The sequence below is a fragment of the Herpailurus yagouaroundi genome, unplaced genomic scaffold (assembly GCF_014898765.1).
Source record: "Herpailurus yagouaroundi ecotype Mexico unplaced genomic scaffold, PumYag 29, whole genome shotgun sequence".
NCBI classification, from domain to species: Eukaryota; Metazoa; Chordata; class Mammalia; order Carnivora; family Felidae; genus Herpailurus; species Herpailurus yagouaroundi.
In genome coordinates, this window is record NW_024412377.1 from 86,744,352 (window position 1) to 86,757,076 (window position 12,725).

Sequence of the window (12,725 nt, forward strand, 5' to 3'; positions counted from 1 at the left end):
CACCTCCTTCCCCCACAGAAGATAACACGGCCTTCAGAGATACCAAGGAAAGAAATCTCTCACTCAGTCCTTTCACAGGTGTAGAGATAGAGGTTACCAAATTATTACAAGCCCATGCCATGTTCAATTCCCTGACTACCCAGAGTGAATTCTCACAAGAAAAACAACATACTTTCAACTTTAGGAGAAAAATAATACTTTAGAACACTGTATAATTAACATCCTTTATCATAATTTCCCTTCTATGTCCTGTCCCACTGTCACATAAATCTGAAAAAGAACAAGTTCAGTATTAATCCCCACAACAAATATTCTTCTCCCTCTCTCTTTTTTTGTTTGCTTTTTCCCAATTTTCTTTACCTTCCCAGGAGTTCCACCTTTGTAATTACTAGAGAAAATTCCTCTGGGCCTTCTGGAAGACCATCATCAAGTATTTCAATCGGCACACTTTTTGCCATCTCCTCTGCTTCAAAGAGCAGCTCCCCCACCGCAGGGATAAAATCCAAGCCTGCCTCTGCTGTCCCACTCACGGTCTCATACCAGAGTCTCACAGGACCTAATGATCCACCTGAACGGATGACTGTGATGTTCACCTATGCAAGAAGCAGTTTTTATTTAATTTGGATGTTTTATCTACCAGACAATACTTAATTTTTATCATTTCTAACTAATTTTCTATGTTTATCATGGTTATGTTAAGATTGTAAATAAATATATAAAAGTTTATAAATTATATGTTAAAATAATGATATTAGCAAATTAGTTTGCGAAAACTATGGAAAATGAACAAGGAAATACTTTGTCAAGATCACTCACACTATAACTTGCTACATTAACTCTTAATATTTAAATTAAAGCTTAATCAAGCTTGCCAAAAAAAATCACTCACTCACAAAAAAATAGAAACTAAAATGGTATTTAAGATTTTAAGCATTTTACACTCTACCCTTTTGGCTTCCTCTGACACTCGAAGTTGCTCATGTGAAAAGGAGAATCGGCCATAGGGAAAGTCACTGGCCACCATTGTGATACCAGCAGTGCTGCGGGATTCACTTAGTATCCCCCCCTCACTGACCCCAGTGAGCTGAAACTCATAGAAGCTCTTCTCCTCAGGAATGTCATCATTCAAAGCCTAAAGAAGGACAGAAAGAGACGTTATCAGTAGGATCTATAACATTTAAAGAAAAATGCCTATCACGTAAACAACAACAACAAACTCAGGGATATCAACAACCCCCAACCACCCACCCCCCCACAACACACACAGAACAAAGGGAATAATAGAAACGAGTAATATTGATTGATACCTGTATTATTACAACTGCTGCAGACTGTCCATCTCGCAATGTCAGTTTCCCTGATATTTCAGCAAATTCTCCCACAGAAGGAGGGAATATCCTCCAGTACACAGTGACCTCCCCCCAAATCGCTGAACCACGAATGAGGCTATAATATACAAAGGTATAATCAGTACGATTTTGTTGAAGTAATTTTTCCTAAATATATTTCCTAAATATTTTCTGTGTCTTTCAACAACAATACAGACAAAACCTGTATTCTTTTAAAGGGATTTAAAAGAAAGTATTTGTAGACTTTTCATGTAATACACAAGGGGCAAAATATGAATAGTTTACCACAGTTCTCTTAAAAAACAGCACTTGATACAAAGAACACTAGAGGAAAACTACGAAAAAGATAAAGTATTAACCCAAATTCGGTTTTTTCATTGATAGCTGTCCCTCTCTTCATGTGAAAATTTGTAATAAAGAAAACTGCCTATGATCATACTACTTTAATAGGCCCTAATTATATATAGGGCCTAATTTTAGAACACTTAGAATCATAAAATGTTTGATCCAGAGGATTTTCAAAGGAATGATTTTGTAGCTAAGACACGAGCTTACAGACAGGAAGTAACTCTCTTATTTGACACGGTGAGTGACAGAACAGGGTGAAAGCATCAGATCTCCTGATGTTAAGTGAAGGTGCTTTCCTTGTCGTAGGTTGTGCAAATCACCCAAGTAGCAGTCATGATCATTAGATGTCAAGATTCGTGAATATGCAACCGTATGATCAATACATATCTGTTGAAGAAACTTTTCCTAAATATTCTTCATGATCTAACTTCAAGATAGGTCAGGATAGGTCTTTAATTTTTAGCAAAACTTTTTTCTACTTTCCATAGGATGTTACTAAAATATAAAATGATGATGCCTGAAGAATATGTATGTGATGAAAACAATGCAGTTACATAAAAAATGCTAAGGATTTTAAATAAAAGTTCAAAATCTCCACCTAAGCAAAGAAAAAGCATGAAGCCCATACCTGATGATAGCAGTACCATTGTATTTTCCTGAGGGTTCCCCGATGAGGACATGCTTAGATGATGGAGCAATCCCAACTTCTCCTGATGTTCCCTTATCTCCCCGAATGATTATTGATGCACTACCTGAGTTGAAGATGACACATAACATGAATGAAACAAACATATGTATTCACTTATTATATGCCTGGCAAAATTCTCAGCACTTTACATATATACTAATCCTGTGAGTCAATGGTCATGGAAATCATATGAACTAGGTGCTAACATTATCCTCATTTATCCTCATTTTCCCAATGAAATTATTTAAGCGCATTGAGGCACTCAAGACAGTGAGGCAAAAAACTTGCCCCAAATCATATTTTAATGAAAGGGTGCAGGAGAAAGTGGGCAATAATTCCACTATCACTCTCATAATAAGAGAGTACTCTTCCACCATTTGCATTAATTTACTTCTGCAATGACCATTGTGCAGTTCACTAAAACTGGCTATGTGGCAAAAGTAAGAATTCTTGGGGTAGTTTTTAGTTTTAATTTTCTGACTCCGCTATTTGCTTACAAGCATTTATAAAAAGCGAGCTAGGGGCGCCTGGGTGGCGCAGTCGGTTAAGCGTCCGACTTCAGCCAGGTCACGATCTCGCGGTCCGGGAGTTCGAGCCCCGCGTCGGGCTCTGGGCTGATGGCTCAGAGCCTGGAGCCTGTTTCCGATTCTGTGTCTCCCTCTCTCTCTGCCCCTCCCCTGTTCATGCTCTGTCTCTCTCTGTCCCAAAAATAAATAAACGTTGAAAAAAAAATTAAAAAAAAAAAAGCGAGCTAAATAATAGAAAGAAAAATTATAAGAATATGAGTATTCATATTATAGTTTAGCACTAACTTGAAGGAAAGTGTTTCCAGAAGCTAATATTAGGGTTTTATGAAACAAAGGACTGAGTAACTATACTCTCACTTTCTTTGGCAATGGATTAATAAAACTAAGAGTGGTCCGTCATGTCCAAGTATGCCACAATTCGAAATATATTTTTTATATTAATAAATTATTCATCCTGAACCATAGGTATATTCTTAGTCTTATGTCTAGTTAGTCTATATGACATCAGTCTGACATCTAATGTGACGTAGACAACTGAGCTAACTTAAGACGTATGGAAGAATATGGTGTAATCATATGATTCCCTCAGAGGTTTGTTGGAAAGTACTCTAGAGAAAAATGGGAAAAGAACTACCTTAAGTACATACAGTGATATTCTCTACAATTTTGAGAATCTCTTTGGCCTGGAATTCTGCTTTTTCGGCCACAGACCAACTCCACAGGATGGAGCTACTGATGTTAAAAAAGGGCACGTATGTCACTAAGCTTTCATATCAAAGTTGCTGGGCCATTTTTTTATGGTTATTATTGTCTGTACCACAATGCAACCATTTTAGGACCATTGACCCTTTCTCTTCAGATAGGAAACAAATTTTCATAAGGACCACAGACAAATGAGAATTACGATGCCTATTTCTGAAATGTCAAAATCAACTGAAGTAATCACTTTCAGATGAAAATAGACATAGCTAGCCTGAAACAGACATAATATGCTAAGTTTTAAAATAATATTTTATTATAAAAGCCATATGTGACAATTATAAATGTGTAGAAAATATAGGTAATCAAATCACACTATCAACATTTCAAGTAAGTAATTCCAAACACACTTATAACATGCACGTGAAAAAATGGGATAACTCTGAACATGTTATGAAGCCTGCTATAACAAAGCAATTATCCACGTAACTAAGTGTTTTTAATGTTTAATGTAATTAAAGCTTTTTCAGCTATATCCTTTTGAATACTTATATGGTACTCTGTCATATTTAACCAGTCTCCTATTCATGGACGTTTTAGGAAGCTTCCATATTTTACTTTACAAACATCACAACAACAAACATGTTTTAAAAAATCACAGAGCTAAGTACTGTAAAATCTTTGATATATAACTTTACCAATTCCAATACCAATCAGGTATTAGAATTTCACTTTTAAAAACTCTTTGGCGGGGCGCCTGGGTGGCGCAGTCGGTTGAGCGTCCGACTTCAGCCAGGTCACGATCTCGCGGTCCGTGAGTTCGAGCCCCGCGTCAGGCTCTGGGCTGATGGCTCAGAGCGTGGAGCCTGTTTCTGATTCTGTGTCTCCCTCTCTCTCTGCCCCTCCCCCGTTCATGCTCTGTCTCTCTCTGTCCGAAAAATGAATAAATGTTGAAAAAAAAAAAAAAAACAAACTCTTTGGCTGTCATACAAGCGGGTTAGCTTATGTTTCAGCAAACATTTTAGTAATTATAAACCTAACTTTGTAACTACTCATTATTTGGTTATATTTTCCTGAGTATCTACTTTCTAATTTCCAAACATGTGAATTTCTCTTACCTTTCACTGGAGATATTTCTACTTCATCAATTGGTATCAACTGAATGGTAAAACGCCTGTCCTCCTCCAACACAGTATCATGAAGCGTGTGCAACACAATGGTCTTTTCAGACTCTGTCTACATCAAATGAGAAGAATAATAAATTTTCTGGATAAAAGCCAAATTTTGAGTGTTCTCATTAGCAGAATAATGTTTATGCCCATAAGTATTTTTTCAAGTGTCTTTATGTACCTTAGAATTATGAGTTGCTTCTAGAAAAATTACTATATAAAAATTAGCTCTGACCAAAAATCCCATGTAAGTTTTTAATTGGAAAGAAGGGGGAAAATTAACATAACCTCTAAACTGTCTAAACATTGGCGAGACTTGGGATCAAATAAGAGTTACAGAATGGGTGGAAATGGGGATAACTCCCAGATGTCCAGCTTGGTTGATGGGTTTTACCCTCAGTCAGGAGAGGAAACGTTGAGGGATGGAGGCAGTGTCTGAAATTAAGTTAGATTTTAGACATCAGGTATGTGTGTGATTTTCCTCCAAAGTGCCTATGATTTCAAATAAATTCCACACATAGTATATACTATCATACGAATTCATACAACAAGTTTGAAAAAAACAAACACAAGTTTGAGAAAAACTACAGGAGTCCTGATGCTGACGATACCTCATCAAAAAGAAGCGTCCCATTCAAAGGCCTGAGATCATTTTTAGCTGTCTCATCTATGGTCCACTGAAGTCGAACAGCTCCTTTTCCTCCTAGGGACCGGACAACTGTCAATGTCACACATGAATCAGGGTCATCAGACAAAAGAGATTCATCAACCATTACCTAAAAGAAAGAAAATCCAGTAAGGTGAAAAAAGAAAGGAGCAGGAAAAATAATCTTACTTCTATTTGCAAAGACTGAAACTTTTCAATTCAGAAATCTGTTCATGGCATGTTACAATCATGTGGCAGAAAAAAAAATACTTCACCAAACCCCATTTCCTTTTTGTCCTAGACACTCTGCTACTTGGCATCTCCTCACCTTTCCTCATCTCCTAGCAATTAGGTAGAGCATGTGACTAAATTCTGGCCAACAGTAACACGTGGGAAGTGAAGTACGTTCCTAACAGTCTGCATCAACTTCCCACAAAACATTCCACATTCCTTTTTTCTCCATGTGCTGGGTGACTAGTGAGGACTCCCAGGAACCAGGACAGAGTCAAGAAGGAAAGAAGTGGGTGCCTGAGACGCCAGTTGGACAAGAGGTGTCCCTAAGACCCCACGAGGACCATGGATGTAGGGTTTCTGAAGGAAGAAAACAATAAACTCTTATTATCTTAAGGAATTAAGATTTAGGGGTTCTTTGTTAATGGAGTCAGGCTCCCCAGACAATACAGACTGCAAGTGTCCTCCTAATTATCTGCAGTTTGCCAATTTTAGGAAGTCCAAATTTATTTGTTTTATTTTATTTTATTTTATTTTTTATTTATTTTCAAGTTACTTAACATACAGTGTAGTCTTGGCTTCAGGAGTAAGTCCAAATTTAAAAGAGGTTTTTATTAACCTGACAGAAATAGAGAAGGAAATTCAATACATTAATTTACCTGTACTATTTATTTTCTACACAAGTTCCTTATTAAGAGAGCTGGTTCAACTGAATTGCATATACTGACTGGGGAAGCAAAGTCCAAACTAAGCCTATAATATCCACCTGTTATGTAAATACAATAATATAAAACAATGCTTTCCATTTTCAAGACAGATACCTAAGTGCCCAACACAAATTTGTTTTGCTTTTTTTTTTTTCATGAGATTTGGTAATGGTTCCAAGAGCAGAGCTTTAGCACTAACTAATATTTATTGAGCTTCTAGTATATGTCAATTCCAGCATATACATTATCTTATTTAAGCTTCACAGAAGCTCTAAGAAATCTGGGGGTTGGATATTTGCACATATATGGAAAAGAGAAGCCTTCTCTTCTGGTTCAGATGTTCTGACTCCATAGCCAGTGCTATTCACGCCACCCCTCAGATAACATAAATATTAAATAAGAAGCAAAGTGAGAAAGAAGATACCCATTATAAACTTATCATTCATATATAAGTCCTTTTTCTTTCCATAGATAATAACATTGTAGCTTCGGTTTCACAAGGAGATTTCTTGAGCCTGTGCTATTGCCAGTGCTTTGGTATACTTACCATATTGCCCTCGTGAGCAGCTTATTTGTTCTGACAGATTTATATTAATAAACTTTCCTCAATATTGTTGACTTCTAAATCTAATCTGTCATCAAATAATGCTAACAAAATGTTCACTATATGCACAATACTGTGTATCTTAGATACATGTTAAAACAAAAAATTTTGTGTTATCAAGAGCCTTTGGCAGTAAGAAACACAATATAAAAAAGTAAGCACAAAGGGCTGAAAAACAAGCTGCTGCTGATACTACTAATTACAAAAATAGCAATTGACACCTACTAAGTGTAAGACCCAGTTGTAAGTGCTTTACATATATCAACTCATTTGTTCCTCACAGCAAGGCTTATGAGAAATAACACAGTAGGAATTGGGTGACCTCACTCTCACTTTTAGATTGCAAGACAAATTGGAAACTTGAGGTTACTACAGTAAGATATGAGTTCTCAGGCCAAGGGTGCACTAAAGTTTACAACAGTAGTTAAGATAAAATAAATGAAAGTTATTTATGAATAGTCATGTAAGTCTTCATTTTCCCTAACAGTGAGAGAAACTTATACACATACCGTCTAATGCCTAGGAGTCCAAAAGCATGACAAAGTTAAAAGCAACATTTATGTTAAGGATTTACCACTAAAGATTTGAATGAAACCCTGAACCTTTTATCCAAACCCAGAAGTTAACTGACATTTTATAAAAACTGAATTATATTTATATTAATTAAAATATTTCTTTTCACATATGCAAAGAAAAAAAGCATAGATGGAAATAAAAAAATACTAATGATGTCCGTATCTTAGGTTAATAACATTATGGATGCTTTTTACTCTCTTCTTTATACTAATAGTTTTATGTTTTCCAGATTTTTCGTTTTGCTCAGGAAACATTCACAGCCACTCTTGTGACTCTACCACTCCTTACAAACACTTAATTCTGCTTATTCATTTCCCAAGAAAGAGAGACTCATAAGGCTATAGCAGAAGTGTGTGTGTCCTGTCCCTCTCATGGTTCCCATTCTCTTATGAAATTAAAACTTCAGTGATGGGGGCGCCTGGGTGGCTCAGTCGGTTAAGCGGCCAACTTCGGCTCAGGTCATGATTTCAAGGTCCGTGAGTTCGAGCCCCGGGTCGGGCCCTGTGCTGGCAGCTCAGAGCCTGGAGCCTGTTTCATATTCTGTGTCTCCCTCTCTCTGACCCTCCCCCGTTCATGCTCGTCTCTCTTGGTCTCAAAAATAAATAAACGTTAAAAAAAAAAAAACAAACTTCAATGATGTAATCATTAGGTAATTATTAGGATATATTTAAAGTTTGGAGCATCTGGGAAGCCCAGCCTTAATGGGCAAGTTATAAGTCTAGCCTTTCATCCACAAAATAGTAAAGACAATGAGCATTGGGAGCAATCTGTTTATTATTTAAAATGATCTATTATGAATTACTAATTATCTATAAGTGGTCAAATAAAGGGAAAGGTGACCTATAGACCAAGAAAACTTGTGTATATCAGAATTATCTAAATATATGATTATTTCATCTTGGAATTTCCTTTGAAAGACAGCCTTAAAAATGGTGATATAAAATCATGTACTAATTGTGATACAGTTTTAACAATTTTTTAATATTTAAGATGTAGAGATAATTTAGCATTAGTCACCAAATCTGGTTTTATAAATGGTTAAGTTTTTTTCTCCCTTAGCAATTAAACCGATAATAGTAACTGGCTTCCCTCTTCCAGGTCCTGAAAGTAGAACCAAAGGGAAGTAAGAGGGAGGAAAGAACAAATACAAAGAAACATTTCAGCTGGGTTGACTGTGGTGTTTGTTCAATATGAGACTGAGTACCAGAAGGGAAGGTAAAGTAAATCCCTTTGTGTTTTGTTCAATATGAGACTGAGTACCAAAAGGGAAGGTAAAGTAAATCCCTCCCCAACTAAATGTATCCTAGGATGTAACACTTAGATCCACGATAAAATCTTGCCTTGTGACCAGGATGGTGGTCTGGTAGCAAGACAGGCTGAGAACAAAACGTATGGACAAAAACTAACTCTTGGTCTACGATACCCAATAAGTAAGATTTTTTTTCCCCTTTGTAATTGTGTGATCTTAGATGACTCATTACTGTCAAACACAGATTAGAGGACTGACCCTTAATTCAACAGCCAACTTCAAGGACTCTTGAGCAGAAAATCATGAGTGAGAGGTAAAAGTTTTTTAAAAAATGAAAGATATCTTTCTTTTAAATCTACAAAAATAATTAGCTTAGGGGAAGGCACCCTCCCCCTGGTATTTAACTTACAGTATTTTCTTCAAATCCAAATACTCCAAATGGGGAGTCATTTTGCGGAATAACAACAGTTACCACAATGTCATCGCCAAGTCTGCCACCTCCAGCCACCCTGATTAAGGAAATAGTGAACGTCTCCATGAGTTCAAGTTCAGCATCATCAATTATGGTAATTTCTATCATTGCCATAACCTACAAAAGAAAAGGGAGAAAGAAGGAAAATGAGGGAGAGAAAGAAGGGAGGGAACAAGGGAAAGAGGAAGGGTAAGAGGCAAGGAGGATATAATATAATAGCAATTTTTGATCACATATATTTAAACTTTTAGTTGACAGAAATATAGTACAAAAATACAGTATTTTTTGGCCTGTTATGTTCATAATACTATTTTAAAATTATACATACTATTTAGTATTTCAAATCAGAAATTTATACTCCATTATTTTCAAGATAAGGGAATTACATATGTAATAAAATATAGTGATATTTATGTATACAAAAACTAATGAAGCCTGATTCTTGAACAAAAGTATTTAAAATGCCATATAGGCTCTAATAACCATTTCACAAATATAAACATTAGTATACTTAGCATTAATATCACATGATATACAATGGTAACATAGAAATTACCATTGTCTTCAGCAGTTAGAATAAATCCCTTTGGCTTCAAATGTCACTCTTAAAATGTTAAAGAAAGGCAGGAAGAAAACCTAATTCTGCTGTTCTCAAATGTTGGTGATTAGGATTTCGTACATTTGTCTGGGTCTATGTTAAACATTTTTATAACTTATAAATAAGTAAAACTTGGCCCAGCTTGTGATTTCACTACTGGTCATAAAAATATTCTAGCCGTATCTCTACATTTAAAATGTTTTCCGTATCTCGGAGGGAAATTCCAGTGTTTTGACACAGACGTTTACTGGAAAATGAAGTTTTTCTACATAAATCTACCTAATACCTTTAATAAAAGAGAAAAATGAGAAATCTGCATTCATACTCAGAAGCGGAAACCTGAACAAAATCAAATGTTAAAATGGAAGCTTATTAAAATGTAGGCACCTCAACTCTATACTGTAAAATACAGAATACTTGCTTAGAAGATGTTAACTTTAAGAATGACAATGATCTTAAGGTACTGTTAAATAACAGGACTTCAACCTCATGTACAAAATAAAGTGCTAGTAATATAAGGCAGAATGCTACTTTGATGAAAAATATATGTATTTGTTTCTACTGTTAGTGTAAAGATCTCTCTTTTCCCTCCTTTTAGTAGGAAATGTTTCAAGTTCTAAATTTGTTAAAAACTCATGATTTCAAATATTAATAGACCATTATGTATAGGGATGTCTAACCTGTATGCTTATTTTTCAGCAGCAACTAATAGGCTGATGCATACTGTACAAATCTGTCTCAGCAAAATCAGGCTTCATATATCATATTACAAAATGTCCAGTTTCCAAAACTTATAACTCTTAGAGAATACTTTGGCCCAAATCTAGAATACTGTTTTTCAATTTTTCAGATTTGATTATTTTGTCTCTTCTCTATCATTTTAAAAAGTCTTGTTTTTAGTTGTAACAAAAAGTTCTGGATATTAAGTACTAAAATGTGCACACTTTCAGTGCAAATCCTAAATAAGTAAGTTATCTGTATTGATAAGTATTAAGAAATCAATAGAATAAAAGAACCTAAAATTTATAGGAATAACAAAGTTCATGAGGCAATTTTTTATACATTCTTACATTCTTAGACACTTCTAAGCCATTCATTATCCTCCTTTAACTTCTCCTTAAAATTAAATGAGGTAGGAAAGTTCAGAAAAGGGTGAGATTTTTGTTTCTTTATATTCTCTTCCTATGTCCACCAATAAATTATAACATATTAATTAATAAGAGTTCTGTTTGGCTTGATATACAAACAAAAAGTATAATACATTTAGCAGTCACTAATGCACCCATTTGGTGGGTGTCTATGTTTGAAGTACACGATAAATTGCTAATACATTTGTAATTAGCATACTTGTTTATCTGCAAATTCAAGAATCCCATGAGATGGCTTAAAGTCTTCCAGGCCAGCACTATCCAGTGTTGCTTTCCAATAAACATTTACTGCCCCAAAGCTTCCAGCCATCCGGACTACAGGAATTTGAATAATATTCAGTGGTGGAGGCACCTCATAGGCAGTAATAACTCCACCAAAATCCTTTAAATAAAGAATATAGTTAAAATACAAGAGAAGATTAATATCTTACATGTCATCATCGCTTTCCTTTTTTTTTTAACTTATTTATTTATTTGGGGGGGGAGGGAGAGAGAGAGACAGAGAGAGGAGGGATAGAGAGAGAGGGAGGAAGAGAATCGTAGCAGGCTCCCTGCTATCAGCACAGAGCCCGATGTGGGGCTCGAATAAACCATGAGATCATGATTTGAGTTGAAATCAAGAGTCAGACAGGACACTCAGCCAACTGAGCCACTCAGGCACCCTATCATCATTTTCTAAATTTATTATTTCTTCTTACATTTCTTATATTTCACACTTCAAAGTAGAAATCAATAGTCGGATATAAATATGCATAATAGGTGTTTTCAAAATTCTTTTCAAATTTAAATTTGAAAATATACTTGCTTAACCTCTTGGTCTAGCACAAAGAGAATTAAGAATTAGTCTATAAGACAAATTTTAAGGCACATACTTATTTTTTAAAGGCTTTTTTTAATGTTTATTTAATTTTGAGGGAGAGAGAGACAGAGCATGAGTGGGGGAGGGGCAGAGAGAGAGAGAGGGAGACACAGTATCTCAAGTGGGCTCCAGGCTCCGAGCTGGCAGCACAGGGCCTGATGTGGGGCTCGAACTCACAAGTTGTGAGATCATGACCTGAGCCGAAGTCAGACGCTTAACTGAATGAGCCACCCAGGGGCCCATTAAGGCAGATATTTATAAATATCTATAAGCAAAGCCAATTACTCTAGAGAAAATATATAACATTGAGCAAATCAGCAGGTAGAAGTGTCTGTATTACTATAAATACATTAAAGTTTATCTCACTGTGGTAACATGAAACTTAAAAATTCCTCTGGGATCATCATTTTCTTCAATCATTATCTCAACTATTTCCATCCCAGGTCTCCGCACACTTGGCTGTCCTGCAGAGAAGTCAGAATTCACCAGGTACACCTCAGTGATGTTGACAATAAATCCTTCTTCCAACTCAGGAGCATTATCCTGACGGGGGTGGGGCAAACAGGAGAGACATGGTGTTCCATTTTTAAAAATATACTGAATTTGTCTTGGAAACCTGATTATTTTTCAGTAAGGAATAAATGACTGACCACAGGAATGGTCACCTTTTTCACAAATAAAAAAGATTCCCTTTTATATTTTAACACATTCCCACTGACAAATTTCAGAATCTTAGGGAATATTCAAGCTTATCAGTGAAGTTTTAACTGAAGCCTAATACTCATTAGCAAATATTTTTTTTAAATCCACCACACAATTTTGATCATATTCTATCAAATATGTTTTATGCACATA

General features: G+C 35.6%; 1 protein-coding gene across 8 annotated transcripts in view; it reads right to left on the reverse strand.

Moving 5' to 3' along the window:
- The window catches only part of ADGRV1 (adhesion G protein-coupled receptor V1), a 607,523-nt gene that overhangs the window by 384,799 nt on the left and 209,999 nt on the right, over positions 1-12,725 (reverse strand). For all 8 annotated transcript variants that reach the window (XM_040448735.1, XM_040448763.1, XM_040448752.1 and 5 more), the window contains 9 exons: positions 12,237-12,413; positions 11,211-11,393; positions 9,203-9,382; positions 5,392-5,556; positions 4,730-4,847; positions 2,326-2,449; positions 1,308-1,446; positions 947-1,132; positions 361-593 (listed from right to left, as the gene is read on the reverse strand). In XM_040448735.1, coding sequence (XP_040304669.1) covers positions 361-593; positions 947-1,132; positions 1,308-1,446; positions 2,326-2,449; positions 4,730-4,847; positions 5,392-5,556; positions 9,203-9,382; positions 11,211-11,393; positions 12,237-12,413 — 1,505 coding nt within the window. The remainder of the gene's footprint in view (positions 1-360; positions 594-946; positions 1,133-1,307; positions 1,447-2,325; positions 2,450-4,729; positions 4,848-5,391; positions 5,557-9,202; positions 9,383-11,210; positions 11,394-12,236; positions 12,414-12,725) is intronic.